At 40.4% G+C, this 27,948-nt stretch overlaps 1 protein-coding gene across 4 annotated transcripts; it reads left to right on the forward strand.

Annotated features, from left to right (window-relative positions):
• Positions 1 to 17: 17 nt before the first annotated feature.
• Positions 18 to 27,645, forward strand: gramd1a (GRAM domain containing 1A). Of its 4 annotated transcripts, XM_018699922.2 has the most exons (21): positions 18 to 305; positions 1,093 to 1,232; positions 3,596 to 4,731; positions 12,169 to 12,388; positions 13,186 to 13,206; positions 13,455 to 13,539; positions 13,740 to 13,843; positions 14,068 to 14,163; positions 14,502 to 14,582; positions 15,430 to 15,548; positions 15,985 to 16,312; positions 17,772 to 17,925; positions 18,610 to 18,756; positions 19,906 to 20,027; positions 20,781 to 20,923; positions 22,907 to 23,010; positions 23,955 to 24,185; positions 24,939 to 25,023; positions 26,274 to 26,381; positions 26,911 to 27,031; positions 27,217 to 27,645. In XM_018699922.2, exons 3-21 carry the CDS (start codon positions 4,268 to 4,270, stop codon positions 27,316 to 27,318), a joined length of 2,835 nt encoding a protein of 944 aa, XP_018555438.1. In that variant the 5' UTR covers positions 18 to 305; positions 1,093 to 1,232; positions 3,596 to 4,267; the 3' UTR covers positions 27,319 to 27,645. The 4 variants fall into 4 exon arrangements, with proteins under 4 accessions (XP_018555438.1, XP_050931924.1, XP_050931923.1 ...); XM_051075966.1 differs by lacking the exons at positions 18 to 305; positions 1,093 to 1,232 and adding an exon at positions 2,260 to 2,391; XM_051075967.1 differs by lacking the exons at positions 18 to 305; positions 1,093 to 1,232; positions 3,596 to 4,731 and adding an exon at positions 1,332 to 2,391.
• The last annotated feature ends 303 nt before the right edge of the window (positions 27,646 to 27,948 follow it).

Here is a 27,948-nt window from a genome sequence, read left to right on the forward strand (position 1 = left end):
TATTTTTAGCACAGATCGAGTTTCCAGTCTGCGATTCAGCAGCCAGAAGTGCTCAGCAACACAACTCCCTGTTACCCAGAGCAGTTTCTTGCCTGGGCTGCACATGTAACACAAACCTCAGTCTTCTGTTTTGAAGTGGAGCCGGTCGAGTGTTGATTTCAGGAGGCAGTCACAGGGACTGAGAAGACAGAAGATGCTTGGTAAACCTATGGAGAATTTGAAATTGCCAAGTCATTGTGATGCTCTGCTGTCGATCTGAAGGGATACAGAAGCAACTGCTGGTTGAAGATTAAAACTGAAAGCAGGTAAAAGCAAAATTCTTTACAACAAAAGATTTTCAAGATATATGATGTTAAATACTGTTTATTCCTTTAAAAAAAATCAATGAGAAGTCTGACTCTGCCTCGATGAGGGCTGCAAATTTCTCTATTTATGTTTGTAGATTCTAAAGTTTAGTTGCTCAAGTGTGAGGATATCTGCCCGAATGTGTATTTTTAGTCTGGTATGACGAGCATGCAATATTATGGAAATAAGACTGAAAGATGCAAAGTATGTGCATATGTTGGGGTGTGGACAATAGAAATGTGACCAAAGTATTGCTTAATGTAAAGTAGCTTATACTAAAATTACTGGGTTCTTTTAAATTCACAAGAACTAAAATTATTTATCAATAGTTTATCAATAGACACATTTTTGTTTTGTTTTTTAAGCACAAATTGCTTGTTCCACCCTTTCAGTTGTGCATCTTTGTTGCATGTTCATGTCTTATGTGATAGTAAATTGAATATTTTAAATGGTTTGTCAGACACAACAAGCATTTTGGAGACATTACTTTTGGCTTTCAGAAAATGTGATGAACATTTTTCACCATCAACACAAAATATCTCAAATAATCATATGAAATAAATAAATAAATAAATGAATTAATAATGAAAAAGATAGTTACAGCCCTAAACACTCAACAGTATTTCAGTTTCTCTGTATAATCTGTGAGTAGATTTTAATTAATATGCATTTGTTTGTCAAAATATCCACATTTATTCATCATCTCAACTGAAAGTGTCTTGTCAATGTTTGTCCATTGGTTTTCAGTTTCAGACAAGGTGACCTGCCATTGGCCCTGTTTACTGTATGTTTCCTGGAGGTGAAGATATCCAATATCTTACTGGCTGCATTCTACTTATAATAGTTCATGAGACTATATGAAGCAATGCTGCTGCGGGAGGCAGAAGGTGAGATAAATATGCCCATATAAGGCATTCCGCACTGCCTTTTTGTTGCTACCAAATAAGAGTTTCTGCTTAATGTAGATTTACAAACCTCAAATACAGATTTCTAGCAATTTAGTGAGTATGAGGCTTAAGTCGTAATGTCTGCACACAACCTTGTTAGACACAAGGGGTCGCAATGTTTCTCTCCGTTGGCCACATAAGAGCTCCCTTCAAAATTAACTCTGAAAATATGCTAAAACTGTGGATTTATCGGTAACCTACTTGTTTGTGGTGTACTGTGAAGACATGTTGTGGTGGTACTGAAACTGGCCGCTTAATTTGCAATAAAACAACCCAGCTATAACAACAGGCTCCAGATCACGGGGCAATTTGTTGTAAGTCAATCAGAAGATTACAGTTGATGATAGATAAAACTTTCGATAGATTTTCGATAGATTTTGTATGTTTGGTTTTTGTTTGATGTACACCCGTCTTTTTCTCGCCACATCCACTGAACAGTTATTTTCCTGGACTGTACCACAAAGTTTGTCGGAGGGGTGTACGTCTTGTTTTGCTGGTGGCTGTGTATATTTGATTGCGTAATAATGAACGTTTTTAAATAATTCCTAAAATATATGTATTAAAAGTGTTGGCGGGGTCGTACTTAAAATAAAAATATGTAGCAGATATAACTCTTCGTATTGATGAGCCCTCTAGCAACCCCCCACGTACTGAGTAAATCGCCTGACTGGCTCGTTGCTTTTCACATTTCGACAAAAACGTATTGTCTGTTAACTTTAAACCAAGTCAGTAATGCTAAGCTAACTTTGGTGTATAGCTTTAAAATTAGTTTAATAATAGAGTTTTATACCGGGGTGTTTTTAATGTGAAAATGAAAGTCGTCGGCATAGTACTTTCTACTAGCCAGATAGTCATCTTTTTGTGAGCTGTCGGCCTTTCGGAGGTCGGGGACAACATTAGCTCAACTTGGATGTCTTTAGCGTTAGCTGGCTAAAGGCTAACGGTTAGCTTCAGCCGGCAGATGCTTCTTCACGCATATAATAATGTTGATGTGTTCCTGTGAAAAAGTGGATTTTAACATTGCGTCCCGCACCGTCGCTCGGCTTGTTTTCGAGGCCGAGCAAGATAACAGAAACGGAGGAAACTCATCCAATGGGAGGTAGGAGTTCCAACTTAAAACTTGCACTAAAAGTTTCTCTGTGCCTGCATATCTTTTGGTCTTTGAGTGTTCAACTGCATACGGTATCATGTCAACAGACATCCGTGGTGTTTCTCTTAACTGCAGATCATTGTAACGACGTGTTTCTGAACTCGATGCCATAGGATCAGCTGTTCCGGGACACTCGTTTTAGTCTGCAGCAACTTTATTTACTTGTGTGTGCACTGCGAGTGATTGTAATGCATCTGTGTAATGTTGTGCGATCATAGCTTGATATGGCTCGTATTTGATGGCAAAAAGATCAGGCTTGTGTGGACCAAAGAGAGAAAGCTGCACGGGGATTATTGTGGATTACTCTCGACAAACAAGTCTGTGCCAAGATTGTTCTTGTTCAAACAGATCACAGCAAATACTGTCTGACGTGCTCGGGCTCTTTCCTTGGAAGTGCCTGCTTTGAAGGCAAACAATGGAGTGACACACACACAACCCTTCCCTGTTGGAGGACACATCTGCAGTATGTTTTCATGTAGTTATGACCGTGGTAGTATATAGTGGCATTTAGACCTTGTTACAAACCTGTTTTCAAAGGGTGTGTTGTTTATGTCTGCTACAGTCTCTGGTAGTTGCTGTGTAAGACTGTGTTAGTTATTTCTGGCCAGTTTTAGGATCAGCTGTGCCTTTGCAGGTCAAAGTGTGGAAATGCTGGCCTTTAGATAGAATGCCTGCCTTTTTCCCTCTAGGAACTGATCTGTACGAGTTTTTCATGCAACACACAGGGATGAAATTTTTCTTTGTCTCTGTTTCTGTCCCCTGATAAAGAAAGTGGTATCAGTCAGTCACCTGTTCACACAGTTTTGGATATTTCTGAGTTACTTGAAGGGAGAAAATATATGCCACTAAAATAATAAAACAGCTCTCCAAACGTGGGCTGAGGATTGCTAATAAAATGAATTACCCCACCATAAATACATCCTATTGATTGGCCTTCCAACAGGAACAGTATTTAATTTCAAATCATCATCATCGTCACATGATACCTCATATTCCCAGAAATCAGAAATCAAAGACAGGACATACATAGGCCCAGTCTTGCAGTCATTTGCTTTAGTGGTAAAGATGAACGATTAAAACACTCAAAACAAAGTGGTGGTCAGATGAAGGCCAGCCTTTTAAATGCAAAGTCTCTGCTCTTCTCACTCCTCAGGTAGCAACTTCCAGATACAGAACTATCTTTGTCTGAGACTTCAACTCTTGCAAAGATGAGCTTGATTATGCAAATGAAAGCCTGAAGTCTGCCAAAGGGAGGAGAGAAGTACTGAAGAAAGAGTAACTGCGGACAGTGCAAGTGGTGCAGAGGAGGAAAGAGAGAGGCACAAAACTTAAATACGGAAGAGGGATGATAGAGCGTTTTTAGTCTCGCTTAGTCAACATATACAAACTGAACGACTGGAGATGGATTATCTTATCAGACGACCTGTGATATTATCTGACAGACCTCCTCCCAGCTTCCTGCTGCATCATTTTTGACTGTTAAGGAACACCCACACCACTGTCATCTTGTGAAATGCTCAGTAGTTTTTACCAGTTATGGGGATTTTTACTTGCCTGATGAAGAAACTTCTTTAAGTTCACTAGAAATATGGGGTATACTGAATCATCTTTTAATATAGTTAGTGTTACTTAATAAGTCAGAGCTGATATTGCTGAAGGAAGTACTTGATGTGCTCACCCATCCTGTTTCTAAAATATATCCAACGTAAGCATGACTGGAACATCACAGTCAGTCATGGGCCAGTCTCATCTCTAAAGATGCAAGCACGTGTTGGTGCCCTTGACGTGACTGAAAGAGAAAATTAACCCCCAGGAAGATCTGAAGATGACTATGTCCTCTCCTGTGGGACCAGAAGGTATCACTCTGGCTCAACCCATCCCTGTCCCAACGCTGACTGTCCTGCCACCATCCTCAGATACAGAGTCCTGGTCTCGCTCACCTAGCCCCAGACTGTCACGCTTCAGCCGCCACAGTCGATCCCACCGTAGCAGGACCCGAACCAAGAAACGAAACGAGGAGGAGCAAAGCTGCACTCCTAAGCGGGGTAAAATGCCACAAATTGTAATAGAGGAGACTGCAGAGAAGGGCGTGATTCGACACAGAAGCCCCTCGCCCTCCCCCTCTGTGGCCACGCAGATGGAAGGGGAAGAGCAAGGTCAAGACAGCCCCTCACAGGATCTTCTCCTTCCACCATCTCGCTCATGGTCTCGTAGTCCTTCTCCCAGCCGCCGCTCCCGTTGGTCCCTCAGGAGCCTGCTCAGCAGAGACTCTGACTGGGACAGCTGCAGGTTAGTGTGCTGGATCCATCCCAAACAACCAGCCAAAGATTAAAAACATTATGATGTAAGGAATAATCAAATAAAATGCCAGTGTGCAGCATTTCTTACTTCCTCATGAGTAAAGGGCCCAAACTAAAGTGTTCTTTTTAGTCATTCATTTAGTTGAAGGCTCACTTATCTTACAGCAGCAGCACCACATAGAGTTCAATGGCTTAGAACAGAGCGTCCACACCGTCAGCACTATGTTTGACTGTCTCATGGGTATTCAGCGCTTATAGCTCTGTAAAACCTCAGCCAATTTGCATTCAGGCCCTACTGAGACCAGATTTGCCTGCAGTGACTGAGTGGAATGAGTAGCCTCTCATTTGTGCATGTTGGAGGGGAATAAAAAAGGCTTTACATCTGACAGATTTACGATCAGTCCAGTTTTCTCATACGCCACACAAGGTCAACTATTTTGGAGCAGGGTGGAGTTAATTAGCTAATGGCTAAAACTAGTGAGGACAGATTACACAGTTAAAATCCTGATTAAGCTGAGTTGATTCATGGTACGCAGTGACGTCAGATAAAAAAAAAGCAGGCCATCACTCAGATAGGAGAATTTAAGTGATGAAGCAAGAAATCCCTTGGCCAAACTAAGAAAACCTACATAATACATATGACCTGCTATTGAGTGGTATTTTGAAGAGTAGTGCAAGCTTTTAGACTAGATGACCTCTTCAAATAAACGAAACAACTAGGTTATGTAAACTGTAAACAAAGAAAGTGAGACCGCCGTTGTTGCAAGGAAAAACAGAGCTGGGTCAGTCACAAGGAGCTAGAGGCGGGGTTCATGCACCATTTATCCTTTCTCTGAATCATGACATCACCTTCAGCCAATGGGAGCAGGCTCCTAGTCTGATGATGTCATGTGAGTCCAATCAGAGGAGGTTCTGGGCACCACTGCAGTGGGCTACAGAGGGCAAGCAGAGGGTGATTCTCTCCTGTGCTCCATATAAACAGCTGTGCCCTTGTCCTCCTTATTTACATTGTTTTATTGATGCAGTTACATTGTTTTGCTGGATGTTAATGGAACTTAATATCCAGATCTACATTACAACCCTTGGAATAATGGTTTGACATCAGTGAAAAACTAACAACTTAAAAAGCAAATGAAAATTCAAGTGCTCTCATGTAAATCAAGTAAATCCTAACACATATGCAGCTTTTCAGAATAATGCTCCAGCAAACAAATGTCTAGGGTTGTGTAAACCATAATTCTAATAAGAACTAAAAGAAATATGCAGAATGAAACATATGCATAAAAAGTATAATAGAGAAAATACAAAACAAACCATAAGCAGCAGTGTTAACAGCACTAAGTTAAAATAACTTGTTTCTGTAGTGGTCCAGGCCAGCCCCCAGTCATGGAAAACTGCCTCCTTTTCACTATTGCTCAAAAGTTGTAACATGCACGTAAAATATGAAATACATGTAACCATATCTTATTTTTTCCATGTTTTTAAATAAAAAAATATTAAGGTATTATTGCCTAAAACCACCCTAAAGAAAAGGTGTGGTGCTAAGCTACCCCCAGGGCCATATGGCAAATGTTAATTGTTCGTATTTAACAGTGGAAAGTTTCTTACAGATAAAGTCACCTGTGAGCAGCCGACATAAAATCCACTTGAGATACATTGGAAATTAATTCTGAACCACAGACCATCTAATCTTGACAGATCAAGACAGAGTTTTTTTATTTGGACTCCTTATTGAAACAGGCTATGTTCAAGTTTGTCCTGATCATGCCTTAAGCCAGGCTCACTGTAAACACTCTTTAGACAGACAAATTACTGGTGTCTCAGTCTTCATCGAGAGTGAGCATCCAGTGGACACTACTCAAGGGCGATCTATAGCATTCAGAGAGGATACCAAAAGATCTTCTAAACACAATGATGAGGTGTTAGAGCTGGCCTGTTTTCCTCCATGGGCCTTGTGACAAATCTGCTAGTGTGACTACTTACATTTTAGCTTCTAGATGCTTATTTGCTGACTGCACTATTTGTTCCCAGCATTTGAATTTTGGGGTTGAAAGAGTTTATTGGAGCAAATTTCTACTTTTACTGCATTTTGAATGTCTCAGTTACAGAATTGCTTACATAAAGCTGCCTTCACTTGCATTTCATAACTAGCACAAATGCATTTTCCACAGTTTAGCTGAAAGGGTGTCTCTGCTTTACACAGACACTTCACCTCATTCTACTCATTTTGATGTAGAATCTTGTTAAATTGTCATAACAACTAGAGTTATATTTAAGAGTTGTACTTAAATATTTGTAATCTGCAAAGCTCTTATCTCTTGTCATGTCTTTAAGCTTAAATTTTGTCATGTGTCATTTTGCAGAGGAGGACAGTCCAAACTGCAATATGAAGAGTGTAGGAAGTGTGTTGAAATGTCATTTTCTATCAGATACTTTATACTTATTGAAGACACATCACAGCACCTTACTACACAGTTTAATCAATACAACTCTGATAAAGGTTGATTGTGGACTGGTGGTTTTATTTTAAAACTTGCAGTTGCATAACTGAAAAGGATGTTACAACAGCACAACGGTTGTAAGTGTGAGCTCTCTTTCACCTTCCGCCACACTTTATCTGTGCAGCTTTCTGTCTCTTCCTGATTCACAGTCTGTATTCAGTTGGTGCCATTGCTTGCAGTCAATTCAATTATCAATCCATTTGTGACTATAACCTAATCTCAGACATTCTTCTAAAGTTTCTTTCACTGCTGATGGTCAGTATCTCATGTCCAGCACCATTGTATCTACTTTGAACTGATTTTATCAGCTTTAATTGTCATGTACACTGGTTTGTTTTGTATTATGGATAGTGTTTGTCCTAGGCTCTTTGGATTTTGGACCAGGTGTATGCCAGAAGCTGCAATTTCTTAATTAGATTGAAGACATCGATCTGTGCTCTGTCATAAGTTCACTTGCAGTTCTCTCCTTTCTCTTGCTCTGCGAGATTTTCTGTGGTCAGGAAGGAAAAGGCGTATAAGTAGAACATTTACATCTTGTAGCGTAAAATGTACATCCTGTACATTTTTTCAGTTGTGCTTTGAAGCTGTGTTCCCTCTTGTTTCTCCATACCCACTTGGCTCATGAAACTCTGACATTATTATGAGCCACTGGTGAACCTCAGAAAAGCAGATTACATGGAGGGAGACAGAATGGTGGAGATGTGGGCCTGGCTCAGCCCAGAATGGATTATGATGTGGACTCTAATCCAGAGGGATGGACAGAGATTGAGGGTTAAGGGATTGGGTGGGCTCTGGGCTTTGACCAGGTGGATTCACTGCAGGCAGCAATGGTCTCTGTATTTATAATGATAGTCATGTTTTACCTTTTGTTTTTTGTTTTTTTTGGTTTAACAGTGTTAGACCTAAGGAACACTGGGATGAACTCATGTTGCACAGCTACTTTCAGGGGGCTGTTTGACTCAAAGTTTAATGGTTTGTTACTTTCCAACTAGGTAAACTATACACATTACAAGATGAAGCATGACTGCATGTCACTAAATGTTTTTCGCTGTGTTCTTTTACTTTAAAGCATTGCAGTTATTTTAACTATGAAAAGAAACCAACCAACGATGTTCAATTTACTATCATTAAGGACTAAGAAACCAGCATATATACTCATTCGAGAAGTCTTTTGGCACTTTTGAAAAAACACTTATCAAGATGGTTGATTAATCCATCACTTGTTTACTCATGAGGTTTATCAACATATTATTAGTTAAAAGTTTGTTTTGTCTTGTTTGAAATGCTAAGTTTCCCAAATGAATGGGGCGATGAATGAGAGATTAATGCTGAAGCTTGTTTTGAGCATCTGTTTGGTTAATGGATAGAAGCAGCATATAGAACCTGCAATAGTTTCACATGTAGATAAAGCAGGATGTCCTTAAAAAGACATCAATTCAATTCAATTTGGTACTCAGTATTTTTATTCAGTTTTATGCATATTAACCCTTACGTGTTATTATATAGTGGTAAATTTGAATTTCTTAGGTCTTAATTGCCAGAAACATTATATCTAATTTCATTTATCCAAAAATCTGTGTTAATTTTAGTTTAAAACGTGTTTAAATTTAAGTGTGTGATACCTGTAGTCAACCTGCAAAGGCATCCTGTCTGTGAGGTACTGGTTCCTCTGAATTTCGTTTTAACGCCCTCAGTTTTGACTGCATCCTTATCGGCGTCCCCTGTTCAGTACCATCTCACTATAAAAGCAAGGCCTCAGTCAACACATGGAGCCGCCTCCTCCCTCTGTCCTTCTCCTCCTCCCTCCTCCCTCCTCCTCCCCGCTCCCTAGTTGCCAAACGGATTACGGATGGACGCAGAGACAGCAGCCCGTTACCGGGTCCTGCAATCGGTATAGGGAACCGCGGTCTGTCCTAGTGCCTGGCTGCTAGGTGCTCGGGCGTCGGCCACGATGGGAAATTAACATCTAACCCCGGGACTGTGGACGATGGGCGCTTTTTCCAACCCGACGCTAACCGAAGGCAACAAAGCAGAGGAGCGGACATAACACCCCTTTAGCGTCTGGCTCGCTTTAACTGCACACACACCAGGGGCACCGGTGCCATATTGATACAATAGTGAGAGGCAACGTGTATGCGTGTGTGTGTTTTTGTGCATATCAGCTGGATCGCAAACGCCTCATGACATGTTCGAGTAAGTGGCCATAAACAGTAGTGTGATGGATAGCATATTCTGTGCAGTGATGGCTGTCTGTGGTCCTCATAATACCGTTCTTGGGCGTTTTGGTGTGGCCAGATGACCAAAGCCCAGTGATAACACACGGATGGGTACAGACAGAGACAATATGAAAACACGAGTGTGCAGCCACAGTCTGTTAGACTGTAGTCTGTTAGAAGCTGTATGAATTGATCGCTGGCGATTTGTTTATGTTCATCCTGCTCATTCATTCGGTCACACTGTCTGTCTACAGTCCCCCACCCCTCCATCCCGTTTCACTGACCATATCAGCCTTTGCACAGTCCAGTGCTTTTTAATTGAGCTGTATAATTCATCCTAGCGACTCGGCGACGAACTTTGTCTCGCTTCTAATGTGTTTGTACGGTCATAATGTTTTAGTTTTGGGTAGCCGGTATGCTAGCTTCCCATTAGCCGATGATCTGTGCGAGTTCGCCTCGCTTTTAGTTTGTGACAGGATAGAGGACAGTATCATTGTTAACCACAACAGAGAGATAGCTAGAGGTGTGTGTCGAAGATTCTGGCAGTGCTTACATTCGTGCCGCTGTCGGATTTATCCCCGGTTTGTAAACACATGCTGACACAGATTCACATCACTCGGTGTCCTGGTCACACTCAGTCGCACTGATTGACCGCACAGCAAGCCTGCTTACAGCACCCGCTGCCCTTACGCACGTTTACCTAAAGATAGCTTAATGCTGCTTGTCATAATGCCGTCGCTCTGATTATCGTTGCTGCAGCATATAAACTAATATTCAGGGGATTATTTACCTGTAAAACGAACTTGATCTAGAGATGGACTCTCAGCTTCACTCCTCTTTGTCCCAGTCCCAGTGGTATGTTGCCTAGGAGATGATAACTTTGTCTCATCCTCTAGCTCCTGGCACTGACAACAGCTTCCATGTTAACAGAGTCTGAGCTGTACTCCTGTCACACCCCATTTTTCCTTTATTTGACCAAATAAATATTTAAATCTCCTTTTTAAGGGGAGACCTGGCCAAGAGGGCAGCAAGAAAATATTGTCCCATTGATAAATATAAACAACAGACAGACCAAGCTGCAGAAGAGTATAGACAATATTTAGTCAAAATGCGTTCAAAAGAGTTTCTAAAATGTTTAAATAAGTTAAATAATACATTTTTGAGCAGGCATGAATTCACCAACAGTAATCAGCTCCGACAATTCAAACCCTTCTGTAATTATTTGAGCACAAAGGTAAGACAGTTTAAAAGCTCTAAAAACTTAGGCCAGTTTAGCTTATGCAGATAAGGAAAACAGAAGGATTAGGAACTAAACTGTTGACAGTATGGACCATCATCATTCATGGCATAAATGAGGAAATTAGGAGGGGAGATGATAGAAAAATCATCATCACAGAAGGAGTGAAAACATGACAGCTTAATCGAGAACATGGGAATACTGTGAAGACAGAGGTGGTAGTGTGAGTGAAGAGCAGAGACTAAATGAAGTATTGAACTCTTGGTTTGCATTAATTACTGAAATGATTAATCGTATCCCAAATGGAGCCACTGCTACATACTACTGAGTGAATGAGCAGAACATTCATCAAGTTGGAGGCTATCATAAGTGTGGAGTTTAAATGCTAGCACTTAGGCAGCTACATCAGGTTCATGGTGTCCACTTGGGGATAATGGAGTGGACGATGAATAAATAAATAAATAGCTGTTTGTGTACGTTTGAAAGACAGAGGCAAACTTCTAAGATGACTGACGGTGAATGTAGCCGTTGTTTTACTTACAGAAGAATGAGGTTCAACCATGGAAATTGTGTTGTGGTGTAAATACAACCATTTTCATGGGTCACTGACCTGAACATTAAATGCAAAAGCTTTGACAGCAGTAGGATGACCCTGAGGAGGATGGTAGAGGCTGAACCATGTCGGAAACAATTTATTTGTGCGTTAAGAATGTAGTATATAAAGTGACCGTAGCCGCAATGAAGGCCAAAACCCCAAGGTCGTACAATGAAATTGTTTTTTATACAAGTATTGCTGGAATTTTGATCCGTTCACACTTTTTTCCTTGTCCATAGACCTTGGACATAGGCAAAGTTGTGCCAGAAATCCCTGTTCTAGTTCATAAAATGTAAAATATTAAGTAACTTAATTTTCAGTTTTCCTTGATATGAAATAAAGAAAAGCAGTAGTTATTACATGAGGGAAACTTTTTCGCAAAAGATTAGTCGATTGTCACAGTTGTTAATTGTTTGAGCTCTAGAACCTACTGTTGCTTCAAAGTCAAGGCAGCTGTTTAGTTTTTATGTATCTCTAATGTTGTTTTCTGACCAGAAGAAAATCTAATTAAAAATTTGCAGCTCAAACTCCCTGAAGTTCTGACCTGGTAGTATTTTATTCTAATGGAAACAGTAGTTGGAATATTTGATTTGACCATCTTAAGACACATTACTGAACAGCTTTAAATACCCTCACTGTCTGGCTGCTGTACCAGTCAGAATGAGTTCAGCTGATAACACTGGCCTTACATGGCCTTTCTTTGGTCTTCACTAGGCAGTTTCAAATGGTATGCTATTATCAAACAGGAAACGCCTGCAGCCTTTCTTCAGAAAATAACATTAAAGGCACGACAGAGTGAAATTTAGTGATGATATATGAAACCGTTTCCGCTGTTCTCCCCTGAGCAAATCTCACTCTGTCTCTTTTGTGTCTCTAGTACGGCCAGTAATTCTCCACGCAGCACCCCTGGCAGCTCTCCCTCCCTGCGGCGCAGGGTCCTTGGGGGTGGCAGGGCCAGTGAGATCGAGGGAGGAGGAGAGAAGAGCACTAGTGGAGGAGGTGGAGGTTCAGATAGCCCCCTGCCCTCCATACCCTCTGCCTCCTCCCTTACATCTGCCTACCCACTTGCTTCACGCCACTTCAGCCGCAATGCCAAGGTAACTCAGAATACCTTGATCATGGTGATATGTAATAGATGTGTGCTAAACTTAAATCCTTAAACTGCTGCTCCTAAAAGATCTGTAGAGACACAGAGAGATGAGGCAAAAGGGGAGAACTTTTGAACAGCAGTTGTGCCTGAATGCACCGTTATGGCAGAATTTGCTGCACTGACAACTGCATTTGCAGTTATAATTTTGAAAGAAATTCATGATAATTAAATAGCTTAAATACAAAAAATGTGTGGTGTGGTGGTGATATGGGCATTCCTTCCAGTAAATTTTCATCTTCATTGGATATCTTGAGTGAATGTAAATGTTTGTTTTGTATTTCATTTTAGTCATGTGAGCTACTACAGCACTGACTGTCTGTCACAAGACTGTTAAATGTTAGCAAATAACCAGTAAATAAATTTATCTAGATAATGTAATAATATACCTGAGGGTTTTGTTAAAGCATTCACATAACTTTTATTTCAGGCTCATTGTTGTGGACAGAACTGCTTTTCATACTAACAGCTGTTCATTACAGCTTGTTAGTTACACACATCTTTTTAAAATGGAGAAGTGCTGATAGTTTTGACAGTGCTTGAAAACTGAAAAACCTCAAGGTTACATAAAACAGACTTAGCCTAGGGACTAGACTGGCAGGATCACATGCATTCAGCATCAAAGTGGGCTACTTAACCAGGGCATTGTAAGCGAATAAATTTTCCATACCTGTAGAGAATCAGTAGTGTAACCTTTTTTACCTTGAACAATATTCTCTACTAACTATGGTGTTCTTTTCTTTACAGAAAATGCAGAGTTGGTACAATGTAAGTACATATTAAAGGCCTCACAGTGAGCTCCAGGGTGTTTGACTTTTGCTGATGTTTGTCTATTTTAAAGTTTCTCGTGGGTGGAACTAGTTGACATAGTAAAATAGTAATCACTGGTCTTGGAGAATTTTCACCACTTCTTTAACTAAGTATCCCCATCTAGCCCAAGGCTAGTGACTGCTCTGCAGGTTTGCTGTGAATTAGAATACCATGTTCTCATTTCTTTTTCCTGTCTTTACCCTCAGGTTCTCAGTCCTACATACAAACAGCGGAATGAGGATTTTCGGAAACTCTTTAAGAAACTCCCTGACACAGAGCGGCTTATAGTGGGTGAGTGAGATATATAAATGTCAAAGACATGTTGGCATATGATTAGCTCTATGTGTGCCCCTGTTGGGTGAGCTACACAAGAAGACTCCTCAAACCTCCCCACTTTCAAGTCAACCTCTTGAATTGTTGAAATGATTCCTAATACAAGCAGATATCTCTCAGTCTACTGACCCCTTCTCTTTTCTTGTTTCTCTCCTCAGATTACTCTTGTGCACTGCAGAAGGACATACTGCTCCAGGGCCGTCTTTACCTGTCAGAGAATTGGCTCTGTTTCTACAGTAACATCTTCCGGTGGGAAACCACTGTAAGTCGTGCACACACTGTGTACACATTTGCACGCGCACAGACAAACATATGCCTGTTGTAACCTAGTTAATGTCACACCTGCAATCTGATAAGAAGTCATTTTAATGCACTTGTTTGCAGATCAATATAGATATGCTCAGGCCCTTGGTTAGATAAGAGTGTCTCACACAGAAATACACAATGAAGCAAACCCACAGTAAATCTCTCTCCTTCTCTGCTCAGATAACTATCCTGCTGAAAGATGTGACCTCTATGACCAAGGAGAAGACTGCTAAGCTCATCCCAAACGCCATCCAGATCAGCACTGACAATGAGAAGGTCAGACTCAAGCACTAGTGACACTGGACCCTAGTTAAGACATTTTCAAAGAACTTGAGGTTTTAATTTCAATCTGTAATGTATTAACACTCTTTCTGCCCATTACAGTTTAAGTTAATGACTGTTACAAAAGCATGAAAAGTGTTAGCTATTGATACTCCACACTTCAAAATATCCTTTTTTTGCAAGTGAAGCAGTATGAAATGAGCTGACTCAACTTTATCTCCACTGACTGTGACAAAGCAAACACCCCAACAGAGGGAAACCATTTGTCAAATCCCTTCTTTCTTCCTTCCTATACTCTCTCCTTCCTGTCCCGCTGATATTTACTCTCTCAGCATTTCTTCACATCTTTCGGAGCAAGAGATCGCAGCTTCATGATGATTTTCCGTCTGTGGCAGAACGCACTGCTGGACAAGGTACAATCTCTTCGTCCGCCCATATTGGTGGTTTATACTGCTGCCTGATGTGACACTGCTAGTAGTTAGCGTCTTAGAATAGAATACAGTGTCAAGAAGCAGGAGATGGCCACAAACACAGGCTTGGGAGAACAGTTTAAATCACTGTTATTTTCTGAGTTTGAACACAGACATTTATTTGGACAGCGCTGGTGCAGAAACACAGTAGCTTATTATTATTAGTTTTAAAACACATGGCAACAGATGGTGAGATGAAACTGCGTATGCAGTGCAAACATGAAATGATAATGACTTTATGTCAGTGTCTGGAAATGACTTACTGTTGACTTGCAAAAGGCTGTCAAACAAAAACTAAGTAGCTGCCAAGAACAATCATCAGATTCTGTATTGTGAATAGAAGCAGAAGTGTTAACTTCAAACTTACTAATTTGCTGATATGAGGGATTACATTTGTAAATCATCATGGAAGTCAGCAATTTCAAAGTTTGACAAAAAGTTATATCTAATATTTTTACTTATATTAACTACTTAAGCACTACCTTATAAAGTATTGCCATCCTGTTTTCAGATAGAATTGATTGGCATCCAAGGGGCATTAAGAATCAATATAAACTCTCTCGCTGTTCTATGCAATGAGGTTAGGCTTATTGACTCACTGTATCATTTAGTCAGGCCAAGCCACAGTTAGCACCAGCTTTGTCTATGAGCTGCTAAACTATACATGAATGTAGGAATTGAATAGTGCTGGAACTACTGTGTAATAGATTATAGTCATACATAAATCAACACGAAACAGTCATTTTAATTTGATCCACACTGAATAAGAGTTTTGTGTTTATTTTCACAGTCTCTATCCCCCAAGGAGCTCTGGCACATCGTACACCAGTGTTATGGCACTGAACTGGGCCTCACTAGTGAAGACGACGACTATGTCTCCCCCACTGCCGAACACATGAACGGCCTACTGTGAGTGCTCATCTGTAAAAACATGATAATATATGGCCTAATGCATGTTATCTGAGATTCTTGTATTGTTGATGCATGTGCGGATGCTAGTTAACACACATAAACACACTTTTCACTAAATACTGTTGATTTGTATAATGAAAACAAGTCAGGGTCTCAGGTAGCATGTGTGTGCAAATGTTATCTGAGCATTTGTTTGTCTCTGTTTTTCAGACACTATCAAGTCATTAACTTAAGATTTATAAACCTGTATTTTTAATCTCAGCATGATAATTGCATTAAATTAAATGCAGTGTAAATTAAAGATTTCATACCCTTGTCCCTACCTTCTCTAACAAACGGTTGCGGTTTCTCTGTGAGTGTCTCTCACAGTCTGATTTTCTCTGCATGGGTCTCTATTTCACTCAGTCTCACTTCCTTTCCCTCTGTTCCCCAGGCCAGGAGACGAGTCAGTGTCGGTCACCGATCTACTAGACCTAAGCACAGTGTCAGTTCCCTCTACGGGCAGCTCTCCCCCTCCCCTGGTGCCCTGTGGTCCAGCCAGCCCTTCCTCTGCTACAAACCTCGGGGGCTCCTCTCCTCCTTCCTCCACCTCCTGTCTGCCCATAGAGGTGCCTTCCTCATCTGGACGCAGACTCAGCTCTGACCCCCTCGAACCCAGCCCGCCCAGCTCCCACAGCTCGCTGCCATCCACTACTCCCACCAACGCCTCTGCCTCTGCCTCTGCCTCTGCCTCTGCCCCGGCATCTGCTGGTGCCTCCTTTGTGAGTTTTCTTCTTGACATCCACACATGCTTAGACTTTAGTGCTGCAGTAGCTTGTCTCCAGTGTAGTTTAATATACAATCTGATCTCATTAGAGGTTCATTTTTATTACTTCATGTACTTTAGCTCAGCTAGCATTAGCTACATGGCAGGGATGGACTAATAAAGTAAAATCCACCCACTACTTTTTCAGTGTCTGCAGCTTCATCTCTTGTAGTCAGAAATAATACTTACAAGCAAACCAGAGCGAGCTACCACTGGGAGAACGAGGATTTTTAAAGTCACAACAGTTCTGTAAGCTGTAGCAGTAAAGTGTAACTGTTTTCATCAGAACTTTGCAGGAGTGTTCTGAATCAAGACTACTAATGTAGTAGCTATTATTTTCATTACTTTTAGCATGAAAATATCCTTTTTTGTGAGCTTTGTAATAACTTGATTCTCACTATGTGGACTTTGTACATTATGTGCAAAAACAGAATTTAAACCCCCAACAAATTTTTGTGCAGTCACTGACAGTGCTGGTGTGTTCTGTGTTTATATAATGTCAGTGTGTTATCAAGAAAATAGTGGTATCTAGCCAGCTATGATTCATCATGTACTTGCTTAACAGTTCTGATTTGTACTCGCTAACATATCAGATACAAGACAGTGCTAGCAGGGCTTAGTAGTTGCCTTTTAACACTGAAACTGATGTACTATTTTAATTTTAGGTGTCTTAGTAAAGCCTTGATACAAATCTGGCCCTTTGTACACCAGTGACAGGTTTTTTGTTAACTGGATTCAAATGACTGTATTGTACACTTGATTGCAAAAATAAATAATTTGAGAAAGGCAGGTTCATTAGCAAAGTACCTTTCAAACACAGCAGCTATTCTTAGATAAGGCAAAAATAATAATAATAATGATGTTATAAAAACACAAATAAGGAGCGCCTTGGTAGTCAAATTGTTACACGGCACAACATCTATATCAGTTTGAGTCTGCCTTGGGATTTTTATTGCATGTCATAGCTCCTTCTCTCTCCCATGTTTTCTGTCTCCCTTTTCACTATCAGCTGTACAATAAAGGCAAAAAATGCCAAAAAATAACCTTAAAAGACAAAAAATCCCAAATATATTAAATCAAAACTAGAGAGTGCAATAGTGTTCTGGTTGGCTCTGTGTCCAATCAGTTCTGCTCAAAACCAGCTGCTGTGGTTGTTTCTCCTGCAGTTTTGATCTTGTTATGGACAGATCAAGCACAAGCCAACCCACAGTGAATAAATGGTGTGCTGTGTTGACTGTGTGTCGGTTCCAGATTAATTGCATGGCTGCAGTGGTATGCCTGCTCAGGCCGCGTCAGCACGAGGTCCGCCCAGCTGGGGCCTCTTGTCTCAAAGTCATATGACAATGGAGTGATTTCCTTACAAACCTCTTGCTAACTGTCCTCTGGTGTGCTTTTTTCCCCCCTCACCGCATTAGAATCTGGAAGAAGGTGGGGACAGCCTGTCCGAGTCAGCCAATCACATGCTGCCCCCGCCAACCACCAGTCTGGGAAACCTCTCCTCATTGGACATCACCAACGATGAGGAACTGCCCACAGACCCCAGCAACTCCTCTGACACGCAAGAAGAGAGTGAGTATTGTTTGGGTATTTGTACAGACCACCACAAAAACCCAGATTAGATTACCAATTTGTTAGAGATAAAATTACTGTAAAGGACAAGGTTCAAAAATACCAGTGTTATCCTTTAAGGTTGTTAGCTTTAATCTGACTCTGAACTAACTTTGTCTTTATGCTGTCGCTAAATGTTATTATAATATAACTATTATTTTTTCCTTCTTCCTGAGCTCTGTGAAATATTAGTTTCTTTTTGCTTCTTTGCTTCTGGTTTTTCACTTATTAACATGGTTTAATTTACTGCTCTTAAATCTGTCCTGACCTGAGCTGAATCTAAGAATTTCTCTGAAAGTTTGTGTCCACCACAGCCAAAGATATTGTGCATGCCATTTAACTCCAGTTACATGTATAGGCAGGCTGTTTTTGGTAAAGTCAGATGATTAATCTAAAAATAACCTCCAAGCTGACAAGATAATGATATGATAGCTTGGAGGTTCAATATTAAGTACAGAGAGCATATTTCAGAAGATTCTAATGTCTAAACCAGATACTGCTTGGGAAGCTCTCAATAAGCAAAGACATACATACAACTGTAGCCAGAGTCAGTGTAATTATTATCCAGTCATATTAACATCGAAGTACATCAAAGTAAAGAAAGAAGAAAAGTAGATCTTAAATGTGTTCCTCTTGACTGTTAAGGTGAAGTGGAATCATTCTGTGCTGACCTGAGTGGGCGGCTGCACATAAACACTGTGGTCCGCATGAGTGTAGACAAGCTACACGACCTGCTCTTCTCTGCGGATACACACTTCATCCAGCACCTTTTCTCTCAGCGACATTTCACTGGTACGTTTGACACACACACTCACATATATATGATGGTCAAAACTTTGTCAGTGCTTGCACACAGTGGTAATGTAATTTTAAAAAAATCTCTAGGATTGCATTGCTTCTGTTCAGTTTTAATAATGTGATAATAAGATGCTTTTTGTTTTTTTTATTGGGCCATTGATCCTGTAAGTTCTTTCTCATGCTGTGGAGCAGTGTTTAGCTTTAACAGCAATGTGAAGTTCTTACATCCTCCAGAATACAACTTGCGTTAACTTGTTGCATAACATTAAGCGCAAGAGAGCAAGTTTTTCCTGTTGTGACAGTGACCGTTAAAACCCAGTGTTTGTTGTTGCTCTGCTGCTTATTAGACAAATGAGGCTGCTGTTGGTGGGAAAATTGTGTCTCTCACTAGAAACTGAAGTTTGCTATTGATTTAGATATAGTGACATTTTTCCGCCATTAAACTCAAATGTTAAGAAATACATCTGCCAAGTACTCTATTTGCTACAGTTTAAAATTGTGAAAACATATTCTTGGTGATGTTCTTTTTAGTTTTCTTGAGAACTGCTGTGCCACTTGGTCTAGCTGATAAATACAAATGTGATGACTAACCCCCCACCCCTCAGAGATGTGCTGTAGCCCACTGTATTGTCCCACTAATGAGGGTGCCACACTATCTCTTTATGTTGTGTTAACCACCATTTATAATTGGCTTTTTCATGCTTCACTTTTTTTTTTTTTTTTACTACTGTACTGTCTTTTTTTTTTTTTTTTCATTTTTAGTTTGACATTTGAAGTGATCTTTGCATAAATGCAGTGTGTATTTTAGACATTTTTCTGTAGTTTAAATGAGGCCAGAGATGAAGCCATGGAGTTGATTTGGCCAGTGACTACCCCAGTTGGAGGCCCAGCCCGCCAGGGAACATTGTGTACCTCTAATTGGGGCATTTCTTTCTTTTCTTGTTTTTTATGAGGGAGTGTGGTTTGACCGTCTTTCTCTCCCCTCCTTCAGCCACTCTGGATCTTGTGGTCCCTCTCCCTTTTCATTCATAAATTCTCATCCTCGTGTCCTTTCGCACTCTCATTTTGACTAAATCTCTGGGGACTTTGTGTTTCCTCTTCTCCCACGACTCTCTCATGTTCTCTTTTCTCCCTCTCTCTCAGACCTGTCGGTGGGTGAATGGCAGCAGGACAGCAGCAGTGGGAATACCAGCCGTGTGCTTAGCTACACCATAGCCCTCAACAACCCCCTCGGCCCCAAGACTGCGCCTGTGGTGGAAACACAGGTCAGTCCTTGACAAACACAGACTTTTTGTTGTTTCATTATCTAGTCCTTTGGCACACAGGCTCTGTTAAAGATGAATAACTGGACAGAAACACGGTTCTTATTCATCCTGTACTAGAGTGAAACTTTCTGCGCAGTTTTAGTTTGTAGCAGCCAAGGGATCTTTCAATTTTTGCTTTGTGTTGGTTCCAGTTTTGGGCCTAGTTAGTGCAGATTTCAGAGCTTAAATTGATAACAAAAACAATTGTAAGAATCATGAAAATAAATGAAGAATTTAATTCCAAAATAACATACCTACAATTTGGAAATAATGTTAGTCTTTTCAAATCAAAGCATTGCTGCTATAAAATTAGAACCTTGGTTGTCCTCCAGTTACAACATGGTAATATTTTAGCATTTATCAGCCATAGGCACCATTTTTCCCTACAACCATTTGAATTGTCTTTGTTTTCAGTAAGTAGGTAAGCAAGTAATTAATCACATTTTCTTGCACTTATGTTAATTTCCTTGTTGTGGCGTATACAAAGCCTCACTGCTTAACTGCTGTGACAGTGTAATTTAATGTTGTATATACAGAGGTAGCTGTTTTTGACTGCTCAACAGTCTTGGGTAGTATTACATGTAATAATTATTTCTTCTTTGAGGCACAAAATAATGGAACAGTTGATGGTTTCTTATGTATCAGAGGAAACCAATAAATTTGCATGCCATTAACTCTTCTTTTTCTCACCTCTTCTTTTTCTCTTGCTTCCAGACTTTGCATAAGAGCAGTGCCCGGGGTGAGTGCTTTGTAGTGGACTCCGAGGTCATTACCTCCGGCATCCCCTACCAGGACTACTTCTACACTGTCCACAGATACTGCCTCACCTCCATCAACAAGCACAAGAGCCGGCTCAGGTAGGTTTGTTGTGGTCTCATTTGGGTCATTCATGTGGATGGGATTTTCTTTAACTTCGCACTCACCCATGGACTGTGACAACACAGTTAAAACTGAAGAGCCACAAGTGTCATGCTCAAGATTACTGCAACGTGTAGCTGTGAGTGCTCACTTATGACATGTCCTCTTGCTGTTGCATCATTCTGTTTAAAGGGAGATGTGCTAAATTTATCCTACTTATTGAACTGATCATACATGCAAGATAAAAACATCTGTTAGCAAAGATCTTTTACTTTCTTTGTAGGTTTCACAATTGGTTTCTCAAAATTGACAATTCATTTTTAAAGATACAGGACCAAGACGGGAGCTGACACATTTCTTGACATGATATATTAACATGAGCACTACATGTTACAGATGCCAGTAACATCTGTTACTTCATGGAGAATGAAGTGAACAGGATGAGTGGGAAATGTACAATAAATTCAAGCCAAGGATCAGTGAAAGGGCCACAAACGCTGACCCTTGTTATATTCCTGAGCAGCTGCATACCACAGGTGTTGGGCTTTCTGTTGTTGACCCACAGTATGCTCTGCTTGCCACTGTCCTGCAAGGTAAAATACAGGACAGAATTAAACCAAACTCGAAACCGAGGAGAGAAAACACTGCCGTTTTTCATCACCTATTTACATTGCATCCATGCTGTTGGGTTGCAGCACAATAGATGATGTAAACTATAATTGAGTATCTAGGTCTTACCTTAGGGATCAGCTACTCTCACTGGTATACGAAATAATCCCATTGGGTCTTTCTCTCCCTTGTTTCATCCCTTTTCAGTGTTACAAAAAGTCTGTCTAAACAATAAACAAATTTTTCTTTCATTTATAGATGCTTTTTTCTCCCTTCTGCAGACATTACTGGCCAAACATATTGTACATAAGTTGATGACACATCATGTGTATTTCCAGATTTCCATCAGTGGTGTTTAAATATTATTGAGATCTCAGTGTCAACTTGATATCAAAAAGCAAGGGCATCACAGAGGAAGATAAAGAAGAGGGACACAGTCCCACTGACAGTAGCCTCAATATACCATTATGCAACGTGGCAAAAGATTTGTTTCATTTAAGTAAGGCCTTACATTGGACTGTATCCTTAGATGGCTTTATTTGGAGTGAATATCTAATTTCTTACATTTTATTCTGCTATAGGGAATATGGTTCAACTTTAAATAATGAAAATGTGTTCCATAAACATCCCTCCTGATTATTCTCTGTTCACATTGTACAGTATGTTGTGTCTTTCTGATCGTGCTTGCCAACTAAAGTTAATGCAAAGATGTTATCTGGAAAGATAAAGCACAATCATCTGGTGTTTGTTATTATTAGTAATGTCTTTCCCAAGAACACATATGTGATTAGGTCACGTCTTCTAGTTACAGTGAGATAAAAAAGACTTGCCTTGGAGTTCAGAAACTCAAGTAGTGATATATTCTGTCAAGTACTTAAAGCAGGTCCATCATATTCTAAATTTTGGTGTACTGTGATTGACATATTGTGCATGTTTTCAGGATGGATATCATAGCCATGTACTAATTAATTCTGGGATTCATGAGCCTTATTTCCCCATGTTTCTGGGTGTAAATGATTGCTTGGGACAGGGAAATCCAGGGAATCAGTGCAGTATTGATCAATAACTCAGATTATGATAGTTCTTCATCAAAACTTTTCTTACGTTTCCTAAGAAAATCTACAGGAATTGTAGGAACTTGTCAGCCATCTACACAGGTCCCTGCTTGTTTTCAGGTGCTGATTAAAAATCATAGGAAATGTATCATATTATTAATTAAGAAATGTACAGATTAATGTTTGAGCTACACAGAGCAGGTTTAATTGTCCTTCATAAACAACATATAAGTCTTAAAATTGAAATGAGGAAATCCGCTCCACACGTAAGATTTTCTATATGTGCTAACAGGATGTGTTTGCTTTTCCGCTTCCCAGAGTTTCCTCAGACATCTGCTACCGGAAGCAGCCGTGGAGCCTGGTGAAAGCATTGATTGAAAAGAACACCTGGAGCGGCATTGAGGAGTACTACAGACACATGGGTGAGTCACATGGTTGGGGATCTCTGCCTGTAGAAACCAAACTAACTGACCCATTCAGGCTTACTTCCCTTTTGTAAATAACTGAACTAAAGTAAAGTGAAACGTACACAAGCAGGGTATGGTTGATATGAAAGCTACATGCACGGTTTCACGTTGGTATGAAAACACAGTCCATGCACCTTTGGTGTGAGCCACTTCCGTTTCTCTCTGATGAGAGGCGGTTCATGTGGCTCATGGTACATACATTCTGTTAAAACTGACGTGAGGAAATGTGATGCTTGGTCAGAGTTAAAATTTTTAGAACAGGTGCCTTTACAGTACCTAAATGTTGGTACCAATACCGAAACAATTAATTAATCTTGGATGTTTGATAATACTGTTTTCACATCTACTGCACATCATCTGCTGAAGGGGGCAAATTTCTCAATGTTCACCTTAAATCTACATTTAATGGCAATTTACTGAAGTGCAATGTAGAAATTTGTCTCCAGTCTTTATACACTGAGAACTGACTTCTTAGTGGAAAGACATCACAAGTTAAGCTGCTGAATTGGAAAAAACACCTTCCAGATTATATATTTTGAGGTAGAAGGAGTAATTTTCAATAAGGTAATTGAACTTTTTTTTAATGTTTTTAATCTATTCATTCAAGAATATTCTGTCCTGTTGTTTTCACCCACATTTAATTAACAAAAATATTACTAAAATAAGGTAGTGTCTGGTCAAAGAATAAATAAACAACACCAAGAATATGAAGTGTTCAGTACCAGCATTTTGTACTTGACAAGTTTTCATACTACATGCTACTGACAGAATTTAGTTTGTACTTTTCTTGAAAATGCTCTGACTGGCTGTTGAACCTTATTTAGGACATTTGACAGTTGATAGCAGGGGTGGGTTATGTGTATCTGAATTCCCCCATCTATTTACTTTGCCTCATGCAGAGAGCGAGGTGTGCAAGCTGGAGACGCTACTACAGGCTGAGGTTTCCGTGGTAACCACAGGTGAAGCAGTGGGCGCCGATACTGCCAAGACCCCACCAGCCCTGCGCCGCCGCAAACGCACCTGCTCTCGACGGCAGGGTGAGAGGGAGAGAGAGAGGGATGGAGGAGGCGTGGGCCCCGGAGAACGAGGGGATAGAGGAGTTGGAGAGGAGAGGGAGAGGAGAGAAGCCAGTAAGTCAGCCAGGACACAGTTCATGTTGAAGTGCTTTGGGTCAGTGCTGGAATTTCAATCCTTGCCACCAGCATTGACTGTGATGCAAACGTTCAAAAAGCCTGAATCTGTCTTCTCTACAATACTGCCCTCTAGTGTTTCTGTTTCAAGTTACATTACAGAAACAAAAACATAAATCGTAAATGGTTTAACTTAAGGTGTCCTGGGGAGTTTTCCAGAGACAAAACAAACAGAAGCTGAATATGTGCCGGTTTTAAAAAGCCTTAAAACACTTTAAGATGGCCATACAAGGAATAAAAAAATCTACTAACGGTCTAATGCTCTGCTTATCTACATCATGTTTAATTATAATTTTATATTATTAGAAATATTCTAGTAAGTAATAACAAATGTGTAATAAATTAATAAACTGACATTTGTTTCATATTGCACATTTTACATCGTAGGCCTTGTAATCCCTATTGGTTTTTATGGTTTTATGTTTTTTTTTCTATTTACTTATTTATTTTATCTTTCATACTTTGGGTGTCATGACTGTGAAACATATTGATTTCTATTTGATGTGTTATTAAAATATATTAAATATAAAGAGCCAAAAAATTAACTTAAGTACTCATGTGCAAATACTCATGTGTATCCTTGAGGTCAAACAGGGTTTGGAATTATTAAGATGTAGTTATTGCTGTTGGAAATATATGCTCAGTACACAGTGGAAACCCTGGTCATTCCTTTGTTTCTCTTTTGTTTTTCAGGTGCTCAGTATATGAAGCTGGGAGACCGTTCGCGTGGTGGAGGACACAACAGTATATCCACCATCCTACTCATTGTCAGCTTCATGTAAGTTCAAGTGTGTGTTTGTGGCCCTGAGTCTATGAATAACAACAGACTTTCTAAATCCTGTTTCCCCTCTGGCTATTCTTATTGAAGATAATTTCCGGCACATTTTATGTTTTACTGCCGCACTGATCGTATGAATGCTACGTCTTATTCACACACAGTGAGTTACTCAGAACAGAGACGAGCGTTTCTAAATAGAGGTTTTGTTATGTAAGAAAGGGGTTTTCTGAGTGTACAGTTACAGAGTGGAAATCAGTACAGTCTACACATAAAAGCATGTGTGTGTCCTTGCATGTGTTCCTCCTCTGTAGTAGTACAGTACATATGTTTCCTGTATTATGTAATATAGTGAAAATTTTTTGCTGCTTGATCAAATCCCTGGTTTGATTGTGTAGTTTTGATTATATTAGCTTTTTGCTGTCTTGGTTCTATCCATGTCTGGGTGCTCCCTCATCCAGACATGTTGGATATCGATCTTCTGCATACTAACAGCCTCACAATGCCTTTATTGCTATTTCTCTTCTTTTCCCCTCCTTTCTGCAATACTTCTTGTGCATAGGATCTGTATCAGGTTCGTATAAGAGGCTTTGATTTTATACCACTGGCTGCACAAATATGAACTGTGAGAATTTTCTTACAGGAAAAAATCCACCATTGAAATCTGTTGAGGTGTGTTCAGGGTGAATGTGGAGCAAATTTGTCTGCTTTCAAGCAATATTTGTTTCATATTTGTCCACATTTGTTTGTCACAGACATCCAATGACTGCACAGATGTTTGCTGTAGTTTGCCAGCAACACACCCCAACTCAGCGTGTGTATGTGGGAGGCTTGCTTTGTGTTTAGTCTGAACGCACATTTACACTGTTGTGTTTGATTACTGTATATCAAGGATGATTCTGTGATATCTGTTTGGTGTACTCACTGTCCAAGACCAGCAAGATGTTTTCCAGTCAAAAATTACCAAGGAAAATTTCTTAATTTTACTAATGAAGTAGCTTTTAACAACACTAATATTTGTGTAGGGATGGATTTTTCCTGTAACAAAATTACAGTGTGTTATGATTGAGAGCTGGGTTGTGAGTAAGTGGGATTTGACAGCATTTACAATCCCTGAAATATCTGTTCATTTTGTCCTGTTCATTTTTTCTATTTATATCTTACTGACATTTTTGTGTTTTATTGAAGACGTTTTATTATTTTCATACCAGTTAGTAAATCTGAAAACTCTCCCCTCTCTCTGTCCCTGTCAGTCTGGTGGTGCTGGTGGCTCTCAACATGCTGCTGTTCTACAAGCTGTACGCTCTGGAAAGAGCGGCCCATACACTGGAGACATGGCACTCCTATTCTGTTGCTGACAGGTAAACACACCACACTGTTTTTCATACAGATATAGACTGTGCGCCATTCCTCACCCAGCGGGATCATGGTGTTAATTAGTGTTTGGTCTTGGGCTTACAGAGTTATTCTTGTGGGATCTGAGATCTGCAATCTCCCTCAGAGTTTTAAGTTGCTGTGGTGCAATGGAATAATCCCTTGCTTTTCAAGGTTAAGTGGGTGAAAATGAATTTAAAGTGGCTGTAATCAATGTTTTTTAACGATGAATGACATGCCTACTTGTATGTGAAAGGAGTCACTTCTAATGGTGAGAATTATCACCCAATTCTACAGGGCGTTGTGGCATCTTTCAGCTCATTGTTTTGATTTTTTAAGTTCATCATATAAACTTAAAAGGTGATATCTGTATGTCAGTGTATAGCTTGCCTCTGCTGCCGATAGTGTAGGTTTAAGAAGCTACAAAAATGTAATTGACTCTGTACTTGTCTTGCTCTCTTTCCTCCTCCGTCTCTCTCTCTTCTCCTCTCGTCTTTGCTCTCCTCCTCTCCTCAGCCCTTTGCCCCAGACGGCTGGAGAGTGGGCTCAGGTCTTACAGCTCCAGAGGCAGTTTCATCAGGCTCAGCTCAGCAAGTGGCAGCAGATCTTGCAGTCCTCGGTCACGCTTCTCGACCAGGTATGAGTGTTTGCTGCACTCTCTGCTCCAGAGAGACCAGGCAGCAAGAAAACGCATGTCTTATACAAACTATTTATGCTCATAATGTGCTGGATCTTGCCACTGCATTATATAATCTAGCATATCTGACCCCGGCCTCTCTCTCACCCCCCTCTCTCATCACCCCAACCATGTTTATCTCCCAGATGAAGCAGTCTTTAGAAAAACTCCACCGGGGTATTGTGGTCCCAGAGGTGCAGCAGGACCCCCAAACCGACACCCTCACAGAGTCCTTGACTGAGGCCTGAGCCCTACCTCTTCTGGTCAGCACCCCTCTGACTGTCCCCCATTTCTAAAAAACACCCTGGTGGACCCTCTGTTCACTCTCCTTTTGAAATCCAAAACCAGGTGTGGGACATGCGGTTGGGGGGGTGTGGGGGACTTCATCACCCACAACTCTCTTCGCCTGACTGACTTGAAATGGCGACATTCGCCTTCAGCCTCAACCAGTGACAACTTTGGTGAACTCATTCAGACTGGAAGCTATCAGGACCACAGCAATAATTTACCTATGTAGTGTATGGAAACAGGCCACTGGTGGGCCGATTCAGACCATCCACTCCTCAAAAATCATAGAGACATTTCAAAATGGCCAACCGTGTTTCAGAATAACTTTAATTCAGACCTCCTCCCCAATTTTATGACTATCACAGACTTCATTTCCTCTTCTGACCTGCTACATTTCATACTCGTAGGTTCAGTGGAAAGGGATCAGTGATTCTGGAAAGTGGGAGCTCTGACTCCTAGTCCTGGGAACAGTAAAGATACCTTTGCCTCTAGAGAACGCCTGCTGAAACAAAAAGGGGAACACCACCTGCTGTGTAGAAAGAGAGAAGAGAGCACTGACAGGAGCAGGACGCTTCTCTCTGTATTTCTGT

Source organism: Lates calcarifer, linkage group LG15 (assembly GCF_001640805.2).
Source record: "Lates calcarifer isolate ASB-BC8 linkage group LG15, TLL_Latcal_v3, whole genome shotgun sequence".
NCBI lineage: Eukaryota > Metazoa > Chordata > Actinopteri > Centropomidae > Lates > Lates calcarifer.

Coding starts and splice junctions, on each gene's coding strand:
- gramd1a (XM_018699922.2), top strand. CDS start 4,268: ATGACTATGTCCTCTCCTGTGGGACCAGAAGGTATCACTCTGGCTCAA. Junction 12,389..13,185: donor ACTTCAGCCGCAATGCCAAG/GTAACTCAGAAT, acceptor TTTTCTTTACAG/AAAATGCAGAGTTGGTACAA. Junction 14,164..14,501: donor TCAGCACTGACAATGAGAAG/GTCAGACTCAAG, acceptor TTACTCTCTCAG/CATTTCTTCACATCTTTCGG.